This window comes from Lissotriton helveticus, chromosome 10 (genome assembly GCF_964261635.1).
Source record: "Lissotriton helveticus chromosome 10, aLisHel1.1, whole genome shotgun sequence".
In the NCBI taxonomy this organism is placed as follows: Eukaryota; Metazoa; Chordata; class Amphibia; order Caudata; family Salamandridae; genus Lissotriton; species Lissotriton helveticus.
This window is the reverse complement of record NC_136071.1, coordinates 491,847,812-491,864,253: the sequence shown is the minus strand read 5'-3', so window position 1 is coordinate 491,864,253 and position 16,442 is coordinate 491,847,812. Positions and strand designations below refer to the sequence as shown.

Here is a 16,442-nt window from a genome sequence, read left to right as displayed (position 1 = left end):
ATAATTTCTGATTTTTGCAAAGTCTCTATAACTTTGCATTTGAGGGTCTTAATTGCATTGACTCAGTAATACTTGAATTTTGAATTTTGAAATAAAACCATTCAACTTTTAGTTGATCTAGAAGTCAATTATTGAGTAGGTCCAAAATAATTTTAAACAGGAATTATGACTGAATAATTAGTGTCTGTATTGAGACGCCTCCCAATCTATTTGTATTAGTTTATTAATAGAAACTTGACCCAGAAGGGTAACTGAAGTAGGAGGCTTAGCACCAGTCATATTCTCTGATACCTCAGTATTCATTTACATATGGCGACTTTCAGCCATTTTTTTTTACAGAGAATGTAGCATGCTGATACATGTAGTTTCACCTTTCCCACTTCAAATACTGGCATACACTGCCAGCTTCCTTGATGAAGTTGACGGAAAACCAAGACTAGTTGCAAGGTAGCCTCATGACATGGGGTTAAACTGACAATTTTTTGGTACAACAAAATATTTAGTTTCCTGGTGAAGAGATATGGGTTGGCCTTAGTGGAAGGAATTGTGTATAGTTCAGTGGTTGTGCCAAGAATTATGTGAAAGCTCCAGAAAAACGAAGTCTGTAAAATAACCCATATACCATCACTGAAATTGCTTGACACCCAGCTGCACGCATTTGCTATACACCCTTGAGCACACATCATTAATGGTGACGCGGGGCAACCCAGCTACGTCATTCCTCTGACCTCACGGTTTAAAGTGGCAGAACTTTAAAGTGTTCTAGGAGGAGAAAGCAGATTAAAAAATTACATTTGATGTAAGTGATAATTCCGACACCCGGCTGCACACACCATCGCTCGGATAAACATTTAACATTGACAAACTACTTCCCTAGTATTCGCACACTGCTGAAAATGACAGCCAGCGCTTTGAAGTAGCCTTAGGGTGGTATAAACATTATATAAATAATCTTTAACATAACTAACACTCGTGGCGCCCAGCGGCACACGTCATCACTAAGACCCACACACAACAACCAAATGACTTCACTCTTCCACGTGCATTATTGAAAGCGGTGGTCAGCGCTTAGAAGTGGCCTCGGTGCAGCATTAGCGCTATATAAATCACCAGTAACCCTAGCGCTGGGGGACTCTTCCCAGCACACACCCCACTGGATTGCGCACTGCACACATGCAATACCCACCCGATGGTTTTACTCTCGCAGGTTCAGGGTTAAAAGGAGCTGTCGGCGCTTTCGAGCGATGTTGGCGCTACAAATGTGAGCTACATGTACACAACATAGCTGTTGAATGGAAAGCAGGATGGAAGAACTGTGTTTACTTACGTTCTCGTTCGTGAGCCGCCCGACCTGCTCCTTGAGGGCGCCCAGGCCGTCGCCGCTGCCCCGGGGGTCCATGCGCTCGTAGGGGGGCCGCTGCTGCAGCTCCAAGATCCGGGCCCGGCACTGGGTCAGCAGGCACTGCGGGGGAAGCAGAGGTGGGAGCCAGGTGAGTAGGGAAGAAGTACCTGCTCGCGCGCTGTTTACACAAAGGCCAGGTTGCTAGGACGCTGGCTTCCTCGTGTTCATGGGTGCGTGTCTGTCGTCATCGTGTTTACAGAGGGGTGCGTGCCAAAAGCTTCAGCTGCCAACAATGGAAGGCTAAATACAGACCTAGTCCTTAGTCCTTATGTTATGCGTGACACTTTCTGTCAATCTGGACTTTTCCCTAACCAACACTTCGCATGCTGGGAATTTGGGAACAATGATAAACAGTGGAACTACAAGCCCTAGAATATAATATACTGTTGCTGCAAAGCAAACACAAGGAGATGATGGACGGAGTGCTAAGACTTTTCAGACACTCATCCCCAGCTCACTTTGCCACCCCAGTTTGGACCCAGCTATATGCAAATCAGTCTTGATCCTGTTGCCCATGGGAACAGTCCAGCAGGAACTGCCAAGCCATATTTTTTCCATGGAACGGAAACAACCATCCTGGGACTGGTTTTGGGGTGACACCAAAAGCCAGGCCAGTCTATATTTGATCACTTCTCGAATTTTTGGACTTGGCAGCTATGTCTAGGTCTCCACCTGGCTATTTCATGATGCGTCAGCTGCAGGACACCTCAAGAGACCGACCCATCAAGTTAATCTGAGGTGCGAATGTCGATCAGGGGAACAACGCCTATTTGGTGCAAAGAACTTCAGCCAGGGCTCGAGTTGGGGATCCACGGAGGTGGACGGCGTCCCCCCACTCTTTTCACAGGGGGGACGCCGTCCCCCCTGCCAAGAAGCTGAGCCCCACAGAAATATGCTGAACTTGTCCCAGTGTAAATTTCAGATACCGGGAAACGTTCAGCACGTGACGTCACGAGGTCATTTGCATACTATCAGTCCCCCCACTTCTTTTTTGTAGGATTTTTGCCCTGTCTTCAGCCGAAAGAAAGCCCCAACCCCAGTTGGGTTCCATAGCACGGGCTGCATCTGTGTGAGTGTATGTCCCGCATGGGCGAAGTATAGCTGCAGAAGAGAGCGGCAGAACATTTTCTTTCTTAAAGACACATTCAGCTTATATTGCTGCTACAGTGTCCTCAAAGGAGCCGATTGGTCACAGGTGATCCATAACATCCCCCACAGTGGAGGTTCTAAGTGTGCAAGGCCGTGTGCTTTTCTGATCGCAGTTGTTTTAAAAAGAGACAATGCTTGCCCATTAACATGGTATTTGAGACCCTATCTGCACTGCAGATGCAATCTTGCCATCTTCCTGTGTTTTCAAGGAAGCAAGATAGAAATCGCAAATTTTCTTGATTTTCAATTGCGTTTATATAGTGCTTACTTACCATGTAAGTGGGAATAAGCACTAAATAAACACTAAAGTCCCCATTAAGATGACGGTCGGACTTTGTCCGCCCGCCATCCCATTGGAAAAAGGGACCGCCCGCCATAAGGGCGGGGGTCCCGATGGTAGCATTAGGATGCGCCCGCCACAGTGGCGGGCGCATCCAGCATTCCTACCATTGTGGCGGGCGGTGCACTCAGCACCGCCCGCCACAATGGTAGGAAGGCATGCTGTGCACTTCCATGCACAACATGGCAGGCACCGCGCGGTGCCTGCCATGTTGTCCATGGAACTGCTGGGGGGGTACCATAGGTACCCTCCATGTGCACCCCCCACCCCCACGGAGTCCTTGGGGGCCAGCAACAGGCCCCCAAAGCAGACTCCGCAATGCCGCCACGGAAAGGCATTGCTAAATGCCCATCCTAATATGGCTGGCGGTGTCTGATAGACACCGCCACCATATAAACCCTTTTCCGCCCCGGTCGCAAGGCGACCAGGGTGGAAAAGCGGCGGACGGTCTTTCCGTCCGCCGCGGACCCCCCAGCCATACTAATATGGCGGGGGTCATTTCAGCGGCCTGGCGGGGGGCGATCTGCCCGCCATCCTAATGGGCCCCCTAGAGTTTGTTTTAATGCAGTGACCATCGGGCAGTCCAGACTTTTCTGAGACTAGCATCTTTCATGAGAGGAAGAGTGGGGGGTTGTTTCTAAAAATACCACGTACTGACTAAAATATAAGAACATGCAAAATGATGTAGGCAAAATAGGGATGGGGTGAGTAGATAGCACGTGGGCAGTAGTCCCAATTCTCTGTGCGGACTCTCAAATAGCGGTAAGTCATCTAGTTATAATGCTAAGTGTGCCTGTCCAAGGATTCAAAACAGGACGCAAAAGCAGACTCAGGTCCTAAAAGTTTATCATGTGTGAAAAAGTAGCCCAGAAGAAATCGGTCAAGTGAAACAAGCTGCTCAACTACAAGTGCTAAGCACCACAGTGTTGTCCTTGATATTTTAGTGCAGATCCCTTTGCAGTTTACAGAGGTTAGAATGATCGATTGTAACCAAAGTTCTGAACAGTCTAAGAAAAGAGGTGTGGCCTGGAAGAAGATCGTGGAGGAAGTAACTGAGAAAGAATTATGTTGTGTATTAGTAAATAATGACTAGTAGGATTGTTACAACCATAGCAGTGCAATTAGTGAATGTATGAGGTGAGCTCTGTACGCTAACCTACTCTGCACCACTGCACTTTATGCTACTATACTCTGCAGCAATCTATGACACTGCACTCGACACCCTTTTACTCTACATAACTGAACTCTATTCCACTCTGTCCTACTCTGCATCACTGCACTTTATGACAGTCAGCTCTGCAACACTGCCCTCTCTGCTACTAAACTCTTTGCAACTCTACTCTATGCCACTGCAGTCAATCAATTCAATCTTTATTCGGATAAAAGAAATCCATAATAGCACAATTCAATCACAGTCGAACAGAAATTTCCACGGTAAACATTGTATAAAAAGACACAATAAAAATGAACAATGTCATAGGGTAACATTTTAAAAGCAGTTGGGTGGGCATTCCAAGACATCAGTGCGAAAGTGTAAACAATGTTGAGCACATAGTAGGTATAGGGTTAAGTATAAATATAAATATCAGCAGCAGCATCAGATAGAATAAAGTGCAATATAATTGTAAACAGTAACCGCAACATAGTGCGTGATAGTTATTTTACTTGCCTACAGACCTATGCGGGGCGGCCTTAATAACACTCAGATAAGGAAATAATAATTACTAAATGCGCCCAACCATCATTAAGTGTGTATAGCACGTTATAGGTCGCCCATGGAGGCACGTGAACGTACTGCCGCAGCTAAAAACAAGCTTACTCGAAAAATCAGATCCACACTACCCAATCGTAAAATTTCAAGATAAGCTGATTTGTGATCTGTAACGTTTGCTTCCTTATAATACGGAATCAAATATTGTTTTGTGTATTTACCTGAATAATTACAAAACAGTAAAAAGTGTACCACTGTTTGGTTACTTCCAGTGCCACACAGACAAGGCATCTGCCCAAGATTTTTATTAAAACCAAGAGGGAAGCAAAGTGAGTATTTTATTGAACCATCTCTAAGGCGGAAGAGTAAACTCCTCCTCCAGCGCCCAATGCAGCTCAGAAGATATTTTGGTAGGATTGGGTTTTGAGGGACGGTTGGATCCCTGAGGGCCAGGTACCTAACTACTGATGGTTTAGAGGACTCAATGGCGTGTCTTTCCTTACTATATAGTTTATATAGTGCCCCCATGAGGGATCTTTTAGTCATGCCCTCATTTTCTAATGGATGTGAGAAAACATGTTCCAAGTTCCCGCTGATTAAACTTTTTCTAACCACAGTGAGCCATGGTATAGAACCACCCTTGTCACACCTGAGGCAATCAGTAATGATTTCTCTAGTCAAGGATGCAGCCGGGTTCTGCCAAATTTTTAACAAAAATATGGCTGGGCGCGAGCGAATAAAATCTTCAATGTAAAACAAGTTAAGTTCCCTATGGCATACGTAGGAAGGTGAGGAGATTTGAGCCCCCAAAGTTTTTCTGCAGAATCTGTTTTCTTCACTTTGGACCCCGCTGCAATTTGTGAATCCCCAAACTTCTGCGCCATAAGTGGCTGTCGGAATACACTGTGATTTGTATATTTTCATTAAAGATAAAACCACCTCTGCCTGTTTCGGCTGCCGAATTTTCCAAAGCTGCCGAATCGCTTTGGAAAATTTGCTTCTACTGTGAGCAGCGTGAGCTTGCCAAGACCCTGTTTCTGAGAACACAAGGCCCAGATAAGGAAAAGTGCGTGTGCGTGATAAGGATTCAGTGCCAGAAGTTATAGAGTTGATGCAATGTTTTTTCTTACCACAACTCATTATATACGATTTTTTAAAATTGGTGCGGAGCTCCAGATCTGCCATGAAGGCCATAAATCCCTTAACTATAGTGCGGAGTGCATTAGGGGTACGACCACTGTTCCCTCTAGGGCGCGCGCACTCGCGCGCGCACACCGCTCCTGACCTCAGCGCGCACCACCTAGCGTGGAGCGCGCACACGGTCAGGACGTCGCGGCGCCGGCCGCTTTGAAAGAAGCAAGCGGCGCGAATGAAGCGCAAATGAAGTGGAGCATGTAGGCAAGGAGGCGGGGAGGAGGGCTTGTGGTGCTATGAGGGAGTGCGGGGCAGACTCTGGCCTTTTGTTTAAGTATTGATGTTAATCACAGCCCCTTCACGGGCTCTGATTAACAGCAATACTTAAACAAAAGGCCAGAGTCTGCCCCGCGCTTTCCTAACAAAAGCGTAGAGAGTTTCCAAACACACGCGGTGTTTAGAAACTGTCTACACTTTTGTTAGGAAAGCGCGGGGCAGACTCTGGCCTTTTGTTTAAGTATTGCTGTTAATCGGAGCCCGTGAAGGGGCTCTGATTAACATCAATACTTAAACAAAAGGCCAGAGTGGCTGGGGAAACAAGCAGAACAGGAGGCAAAAGGGGCACAAAAACAGGGAAAAACGAAGTGGACAGACGGCAGAAGGGCACCAAAAACAAGAGAAAAACGAGTGGAACACAGGACTGAAAGGGACAAAACGAGTGGAACAGAGGGCAGAAGGGCACCAAAAACGAGTGGGACAGAGGGCAGAAGGGCACCAAAAACAAGAGAAAAACGAGTGGGGCAGAGGGCAGAAGGGCACCAAAAGCGAGTGGGACAGAGGGCAGAAAGGCACAAAAAACGAGTGGGACTGAGGGCAGGAGGGCACCAAAAACGAGTGGGGCAGAGGGCAGGAGGGCACCAAAAACGAGTGGGACAGAGGGCAGGAGGGCACCAAAAACAAGTGGGGCAGAGGGCAGGAGGGCACTAAAAGCGAGTGGGACAGAGGGCAGGAGGGCACCAAAAACGAGTGGGGCAGAGGGCAGGAGGGCACCAAAAATGAGTTGGGCAGAGGGCAGAAGGGCACCATAAACGAGTGGGACAGAGGGCAGGAGGGCACCAAAAACGAGTGGGACAGAGAGCAGGAGGGCACCAAAAATGAGTGGGGCAGAGGGCAGGAGGGCACCAAAAACGAGTTGGGCAGAGGGCAGAAGGGCACCAAAAACAAGTGGGACAGAGGGCAGAAAGGCCCCAAAAATGAGTGGGGCAGAGGGCAGGAGAGCACCAAAAACGAGTGGGACAGAGGGCAGGAGGGCACCAAAAACGAGTGGGGCAGAGGGCAGGAGGGCACTAAAAACTAGTTGGGCAGAGGGCAGAAGGGCACCAAAAACGAGTGGGACAGAGGGCAGAAAGGCACAAAAAACGAGTGTGACAGAGGGCAGGAGGGCACCAAAAACGAGTGGGACAGAGGGCAGAAAGGCACAAAAAACAAGTGGGACAGAGGGCACCAAAAAGGAGTGGGACAGAGGGCAGGAGGGCACCAAAAACGAGTGGGGCAGAGGGCAGGATGGCACCAAAAACGAGTTGGGCAGAGGGCAGAAGGGCACCAAAAACGAGTGGGACAGAGGGCGGAAAGGCACAAAAAACAATTGGGACAGAGGGCAGGAGGGCACCAAAAACGAGTGGGACAGATGGCAGGAGGGCACCAAAAACGAGTGGGGCAGAGGGCAGAAGGGCACCAAAAACGAGTGGGGCAGAGGGCAGAAGGGCACCAAAAACGAGTGGGACAGAGAGCAGAAAGGCACAAAAAACGAGTGGGACAGAGGGCAGGAGGGCACCAAAAATGAGTTGGGCAGAGGGCAGAAGGGCACCAAAAGCGAGTGGGACAGAGGGCAGAAAGGCACAAAAAACGAGTGGGATGGAGGGCAGGAGGGCAGCAGAAACGAGTGGCATTTGGTGCCGCAGACACGCGAGGTTCGGTTCCTGGCGCACATAGCCATGGTTGCAGCGCACAGAGATCCTCCACTGCCGCACACAGAGGAAAAAAATTAGAGGGAACATTGGGTACGACCCATAATAACGGCATCGTTCGCATATAAAAGTGCAGGAATTATGTTACCATTAATTTTTGGGACGTCATTTGTCAGTTTTGACAGGGTATTGTGTAGGTCATTTATATAAAGGATAAAAAGTAGAGGGGCAAGTACGCATCTCTGTCTGACCCCTCTACCAATTGGGATCTGCCCAGAGACCTCACCATCATTACCAATCCTGACCCGCGCCTTCAAATCCCTATGTATATATGCCAGGAAATAAACCAAGGCCTCGTCCAACCCATAATTTAAAAGGACGGTCCATAAGCGTGACCTATTGACAAAATCAAATGCTGATGTGAGGTCCATAAAACCCAAGTAAAGTGATGTGTTTCGCGCAATTGTGTATTTACCAAGGATTAAATTCAAATTCAAACACTGTTCGTCTGTGCCTAATTTACTTCCAAAACCCAACTGACAACGATTTAAAATTTGATCCTTCTCCGCCCATGACCTAATTTTATTAAACACGACCCTTCCTAAGATTTTCAAGGTGTTATCTATCAAGGAGATAAGACGATAACAACTATGGTCAGATCGCTCACCTTTTTTAAAAATAGGCACTATAATGCTAGTGGTCCAAGTCCCGGGGATAGTTGTTTCGGACAAGTTATTAAAAGCGTTACATAAAAGGGGTGCCCAGAATTCCGGTTCTTGTTTAATAAGGTCAATAAAAAGCCCGTCTGGACCTGGGGCTTTATTCCCTACACTTTGGTGTATGGCAACCTCTACTTCTCTGACTGATATAAGTACCTTAGCGACTGAGGGGCTAATACTAATGTCTAGGGTCGTTGATGGTGCTGTATACATCCTAGCAAAATGAGCCTCCCATGATTCACTTGCTATATTACAGCTTATGGGAGTGATGTTTAAACCCATCGATCTCATAGCTTTAGCAGCTAACCAAAATCCGTTCCCATCATTCAATGTGGCAACGCGGGCAAGGTTATCCCAGCGTTCTTTTAACATTTCATCAGTTCGCAACCTGGTCGCTTTCTTGTAACAAGATGTAACGATCTGACAAGGGTTACGTCCCTGGGTGAAGCCGCTAATGCTGCATGCAGTTTTCTATTAGCCCGCAAACAGGTGCCATCGAACCATTTAGGGTTTGTGCTAGTTTTTAAGGCTTGCTTTGAAATCATGTGTTTAATGCCTGCGCATAAGCTACTAAACCCCTCAATGATCTCTGCGTTAGAAACACAGCATGACAGGCATGTACTAATAAGCAATGGATAAGATTTTATCATTTTCACAAATAGGGCTTTATTGTCTATTCCCCTCCATAAGACTCTTAGCTTATCAGTAGAGGCCACTAAATTAGTTGCCCCAGGTTCTATCACGGGACTCGGTTTGGGGGAGAATCTAATGGATAGCAAGATTGGGTTGTGGTCGCCTGTAGTGGTACATAAAACCTCTGTTTTTACTAACAGATCCTCCAATGAGGCTGATAGAAAAACATAATTAATTACAGAGGAGGAACCGCGGCCCTTGTAGGTCGGTATAATACAGTTCTTATTTTCGTTTACGTCAACTCTTTCCATTGCATTAATTAAGTTGCAGGATGATAGATAGTCGACTAATTCCGCTCCTCTTTTACTCATTGGTTCCATAGTCGAGGAAAGAGCAGATAGGCCAGGGTTGCTAGAAAGTCTAACATTAAAATCACCGGCTAGATAAATTCCCACCAATTTATCGTTCGAATTATAATTTTGTAAGTTGGAGATATACTCAAACAAATTATTAAAATGCCTATTCGGTAAAGTTATGAAATCATTATTATAAAAATTAATAAAACAAATTGAGGCCCCTCGTGTGTAAATTGTTGCTTGAAAATTATCGTTGTTTGTTGCCAGGGTTTTTATGCTCCCCCTGCTGAGATGTTTATCCAGGTCGAAGACCACCAGATGGACGTCCCGCCTTAGGACTGAGTACAATTGTTATTGTTATTGTTAACTACAGCTCATATAGCGCCAAATCATCGTCAGGTCTCTAGGCGCTTATGACAGAAAAGGACAGTGTTTAGCAAAGTGGATAAAAAAGAAAAAGTGTGTAGGGCAGTGGCACTAGGCAGTGCTTAAGGTTTCCCTGAACAGGAGTGTTTTTAGAGACTTCCTGAAATGCAGCAGATCTGATTCCTTACGAAGCGACTCTGGGAGTTTGTTCCAGATCTGTGGAACCATCATTGAAAAGGATCTGCCACCCTTCGTTGCTAGTTTGTAGCGAGGACAGGACAGCAGTTGAGTGTTCGAGGACCTTAGTGAACGTGTGGGGTTATACACCCCAAGGCGTTCTTTAATGTAGGCAGGTGCTTGACCATAGACTGCCTTATGGGCGATGCATAGACTCTTAAACTCCACCCGTTGTTTTATGGGGAGCCAGTGTAGCTTATACAGTAATGGAGAAGCATGAGTCCGTCTGGGTAGCCTAAAGATCAGCCTAGCTGCATCGTTCAGAACTACCTGCAGCCTGTTTATCAATGTTTTGGGCAGACCTAAATACAGGGCATTCCCATAATCTAATCTTGAAATTATTGTAGCAGAAACAATTGTACGAAGCGTGGAAAAAGAAAGAAGAGGGACAAGCTTACGTAGCTGTCTGATTAAATTTGTGCAGGTCCCAACCACAGAGGAGATCTGGCTGGCCATTGACAGCTCATGGTCGATTTTTATGCCTAGACTTTTTACATTAGAGCATGGTTTCGGGGTGGGGCCAAGATCTTGAGGCCAAAACAAGTCACCCCAGGGAGAGGTTTCCGTTGAAACCACCAAAACCTCCGTTTTGTCTGGATTGATCTTCAGCGAATTCGCTGTCATCCAGCTCACCGTATGACTGAGAATTTTTTGAGCATGGGTCTGTGCAGATGCCGTGTTATCAATGCTAAGTAACAATTGAGTATCATCGGCATAGTTAAAAGTTTTACAGCCCATGCTTACCAAGGAGTCGATTAAGGGCTGCAGATAAAGGTTAAAAAGGAGTGGGGACAAAGCAGATCCCTGAGGGACTCCGCACTTCAAGGTACCCAAATCTGATATGCAGTCCCCCAATTGAATCCTTTGAGTTCTCCCGGAAAGAAAGGATTTTAGCCATTTATAGGCTATGTCTTGTATCCCGAAAGCGGCCAGTCTGTCCAAGAGCAGGGTGTGGCTGACAGTATTGAATACCGCTGACAGATCTAATAATAGCAGGGCACTCGGATTTTTACTGTCAGCCATACCTCTGAGCTCATCCAGCACCGAAAGCATCACCAATTCAGTGCTGTGGTGTGCCCGAAACCCCGCTTGACGCTCCTGGAGTAGATGGTGTGACTCCAGGAAAGATGAAAGAGATATCAAGACGTGTTGTTCCAAAATCTTGGACAGAAAGGGTAGCTGGGATATAGGCCTATAATTTTTAGGATCGGTAGGATCTGCCCCCAGCTTTTTTATTAGGGGCCTAACTCGAGCTTCTTTAAAACTAGACGGAAGTTGGCCAATATCCAGTGAATTGTTCAGTAGGGAGACAAAATGACTCTCTAAGGTAGGCGAAAGATGCTGGGGGGACATGGGTCTGCTGGAGAGCCTGACTTAGTTCTATTCATAAGCTGTCCTAAGACTGTAGAGTCAATCGAAGGAAACTTAGAGATGGTATAAACTGGAGGGGGGGTTTGAAGGTGGGAAGAAAAAGAGTGACTACTGGAGGTATTCTTAATGTCAGACAGAATAGTTTCAACCTTATCAAGAAAGTAGTGTTGAAAGATGTTGCAATCTATCGGAGATTCTGATTTTTCTACTTTCTTGCTCAATTCCGTTAAGATCTTAAAAGTTTCTTTCTGAATATTCTCCGCGTTGTTAATTCGGGATTCATAATACTCAGCTTTTGCTGACAGAATACACTTTTTATATAGTTTAAGAAATGTTTTATAATGATCCCTATCTATGGGATCGTTAGTTTTCCTCCAGCGTCTCTCTAAATGGCGGAGCTTTATTTTGGGTTCTCTCAAGGAAGGAGTAAACCATGGGGCACCTTTTACTACACTGTTTATCTTTTGATTTCTTTCGGGTGCAATTTGATCAATGGCCCGACTAAGATTTTGCATCACATTCGCGTGTTCCTGGTCTAGATCTCCATGCGTATCATGTGGCTGTATATTTTTAAGGAGGGTATCCGTCAAAGATTCTGAATCAATTTTCCTCCATTGACGCATTTTTTTTGTTTTTGGGGGTAGTAGTTGGGACGGGTACCCATCTATTGCGATATTGCAATTTATCAGTTAGTGGTCTGACCAGATACAAGGTACAACACCTGTTAGAACTACATCCGGATCAGAGGTCCAGATTAGATCGAGGGTATGGCCTTTATCATGTGTGGGTACCTCTACTAATTGTTGGAGCCCAAGTGTGGTCATGGTGGTTTCCAACTGTCGAGTTGCTACAATGCTGTTATGACACACAAAACCTTCTAAGAACAATTCCTTTGTACACCAGGTTTCCTGAAACATTAGAATGTCATATTTTTTGACTAGGTCAACCCACTCCGTCAAATTAAACTTAGAGGCTAGGCTTGCAACATTCAAACTAAGTACATCTAAGTTTGGATTGGGCGATTCGGGGCCTGCGGTAGTGATAGCAACTAATGAGGATCCATTAACCTCAGGTATGGCAGTTGGTGGACAAAGTGATGGTCAATCTAGACTCTCTAAAGCAGAGAGTGCGGAGAACCGGTTATGCGTGGTGTATATTGGAGTATCAAGGTTATGTGAAACCGGGGGTGGTTTATAAAAGGACCCCAGAGGCAATGGCCAAATAAGGGTTGGAGAATTGTTATTATGTACTTGTGCTGACAGTAACCATTTTACCAACGGTGGGCGTCAAAAATTTACGACAATACAGTCCCCTTTAGTGTTCTTGTGAGAAGTACCAACCCAGCCCACCCTGCTCACCATTAATATCTTGCTGATGCTTGCCATCCTTAGACCCTTATGTTTAATCAACCAGTCCGCGCTCCTGTTCCTAAGTTGCTCCGAAGACTCAGTTTGATCTTTCTTTAGAGGAGGGACACCCGCTAGGACTAAAACATAGGGGCATGCTTCGGGCGTTAGATTGAGAACATCTGTAGATGGCATAGTGTCCTGATTATCTAGCTTGTAATTCCCACTGTAGGTGCTTTTGGTGGATCACTGACATAATATCGACGGACAGAATATCTACTAGCAAAAATATCGATGTCAAAATATCGACAGACAGAATATCGAGTTTGTATCTACAAACAGGTAAGTACAAAAATATCGAGTCAAAAATATCGTTTACAAAAATATAGTTTATTAAAATATCGACTTTATTAAAAACAGTGTTAAATTAAATTAATAGTTAAAATTAATTACTAAAATATACTTAAAAATACTTAAATTAACTTATAATAATTAAATAAATAATAAAAGTTATAAAAAAAGAATTTTTACAATCATATTTGTTAAAACATATATATATAGTAACATTATATAATTAAATAATATCCAATATTATTATCGTAGGATAGCAGAAGTGTAAAAAATACTATTCCCACTCCAGAGAGTGCAACAATAGGGAAAGCGTTGGATAGCGTAGAGTTAAAAATGACTATTCCCACTCCAGAGGGTGCAACAGTAGGGAAAGCGTTGGATAGCGTAGGGGTAAAAATTACTATTCCCACTCCAAATAGTGCAACAGTAGGGAAAGCGTTGGATAGCGTAGGGGTTAAAATTACTATTCCCACTCCAGGGAGTGCAACAGTAGGGAAAGCGTTGGATAGCGTAGGGGTAAAAATTACTATTCCCACTCCAAATAGTGCAACAGTAGGGAAAGCGTTGGATAGCGTAGGGGTTTAAATTACTATTCCTACTCCAAAGAGTGCAACAGTAGAGAAAGCGTTGGCTAGCGTAGGGGTAAAAATTACTATTCCCACTCCAGTGAGTGCAACAGTAGGGAAAGCGTTGGATAGCTTAGGGGTAAACATTACTATTCCCACTCCAGTTGGTGCAACAGTAGGGAAAGCGTTGGATAGCGTAGGGGTTAAAATTACTATTCCCACTCCAGTGGGTGCAACATTAGGGAAAGCATTGGATAGCGTAGGCTTTAAATTACTATTCACACTCCAGTGGGTGCAACAGTAGGGAAAGCGTTGATAGCGTAGTGGTAAACATTACTATTCCCACTCCAGTGGGTGCAACAGTAGAGAAAGCGTTGGATAGCGTAGGGGGGGGTAGGGGTAAAAATTACTATTCCCACTCCAGTGGTTGCAACAGTAGGGAAAGCGTTGGATAGCGTAGGGGTAAAATTTACTATTCCCACTCCAGTGGGTGCAACAGTAGGGAAAACGTTGGGTAGCGTAGGGGTAAAAATTACTATTCCAACTCCAAAGAGTGCAACAGTAGGGAAAGCGTTGGATAGCGTAGGGGTTAAATTTACTATTCCGACTCCAGTGGGTGCAACAGTAGGGAAAGCGTTGGATAGCGTAGGGGTAAAAATTACTATTCCAATTCCAAAGAGTGCAACAGTAGGGAAAGTGTTGGATAGCGTAGGGATCAAAATTACTATTCCCACTCCAGTGAGTGCAACAGTAGGGAAAGCGTTGGATAGCGTAGGGGTAAAAATGACTATTCCCACTCCAATGAGTGCAACAGTAGGGAAAGCGTTGGATAGCATAGTGGTAAAAATTACTATTCCCACTCCAGAGAGTGCAATAGTAGTGAAATTAAATACTTCATATATTATTTCAATAAATATAAATTAATATCTATAAAAAATTCATTAAAAGTAATTACCAATTTAATATAATATGATAATTAATCAATTAAAATTAAAAATCAAAATTAATTATTACAATTATTTACCTATTAATACAAATTAATTACAAATTAACAATTAACAATTTAATAATTAAAAATTGATTAACAATTAATTGTAATTAAATACAATTAAATTGATTTATTTAATTAATTATAAATAAATAACTTCCCACCCTATTCCCCTATAAACCCACTACAGAAAATAAATTAGTAAAAATTAACATAATTACCAAATAATCAATTTATTAAAATTCATTGCTAATAAAAATGTAATTAAATACCAAATATAAATTAATTAACAATTAATTAAAATGAATACCAATAAACAAATTTACATATTTAATTAATTATAATTAAATTACTTCCCACCCTATTCCCCTATACACCCACAACCCGCTACAGAAAATAAATTAGTAAAATTAACATAATTAACAATTAATCAATAAGTTAAAATTAATTGCCAATTAAAATGTAATTAATTACCAAACATAAATTATCAATTAATTAAAGATTAATCCCAATAAATAAATTTACATATTTAATTAATTATAATTAAATTACTTCCCACCCTATTCCCCTATAAACCCACAACCCGCTACAGAATGAAATTACGCAAAAATTTAAAAAACAAATTTCATTAATTACAATAAATTATAACATAAATACACACTTTTCACATATATAATAACATAAAAACACTATAAAAAATGAGATATTATTAAAAATTCGATAATTTTACTAACCTATATTATATACTTTGATATTTTAACTGTCGATATTTTTAACATTCGATATTACATTACTTACCTTAAAAACGATATTTTTGATGTCTATATTCTGTCCAGTCGATATTTTGTCCAATCTATATTTAAAACTCGATATTATGTCCATTCGATATTTTGTAGTCGATATTTTGGCTATTTACCGCTATTTACCGCTTTTTGGTGTTTGATTGTATGGGGTTCAAGGCTATGGGTTGACTTGGACTGGATGAACCACAACCATCTCAAGCTGAACCCGGACAAAACCGAGTTGGTTCTCACAGGTGGTTCTTCCAGTCCCTGGAACTCTCTCTTTTGGCCCTCTTGTTTTGGTCCCTCCCCCACTCCTTCCTCCACAGTTAAAACCCTGGGTGTTAAAATAAATAACCAACTCACCTTACACTCACAAATCAACTCTGTGGTTTCTTCCTGTTTCCTCACTCTCCGAACTATTCGCGCTGTCTCCCGTTTTTTTTCCCCCCAGGCACTTAAGCTGATCATGTCCGCGCTGGTGATCTCGCGGCTGGACTATGCCAACGCCCTGTACAACGGCATCCCAGCATACAGCTTGCACAAGCTCCAGATGGTCCAGAACCAAGCGGCTCGGTTGGTGTATGGTCTCCCACGTTTCCACCACTCTACACCCCTCCTTAAGGAGCTCCATTGGCTTCCTGTCAAGGAACGCTCCCTTTTTAAAACTGGCTGTATGGTCTTTCAGGCCCGCCAGGGCACTGCCCCAGCCTTCATCACCTCTGTGATTAAAGAATATGTCCCGGTCAGAGAGCTTCGTTCTTCCGCTAAATCCTTCCTGCAAATCCCGCGCTTTAAACGTAAAAAGTGGGGGGGAGCCAACTTTTCAACTTTGGCCCCCACCTTCTGGAACTCCCTCCCCGATCATTTACGATCTGCCACACAATACTCCTCCTTCCGCAAAGATCTAAAAACGTTTCTGTTTAAACAGGCCTTTTCCTTGTAACTTGTCCCTCCTTTCCCTGCACCAGGTTCACTCCGCCCTAGTTGCTGGACCTACTACTATAGCGCCAAGAAACCGTAC

The 16,442-nt window shown here is 44.0% G+C and overlaps 1 protein-coding gene across 5 annotated transcripts in view; it reads right to left on the bottom strand.

Annotated features, from left to right (window-relative positions):
* CCDC78 (coiled-coil domain containing 78) overlaps positions 1-16,442 on the bottom strand; it is a 434,980-nt gene that overhangs the window by 120,188 nt on the left and 298,350 nt on the right. For all 5 annotated transcript variants that reach the window (XM_078662986.1, XM_078662987.1, XM_078662990.1 and 2 more), the window contains one exon: positions 1,328-1,462. In XM_078662986.1, the coding sequence (XP_078519112.1) occupies positions 1,328-1,462 (135 nt within the window). The remainder of the gene's footprint in view (positions 1-1,327; positions 1,463-16,442) is intronic.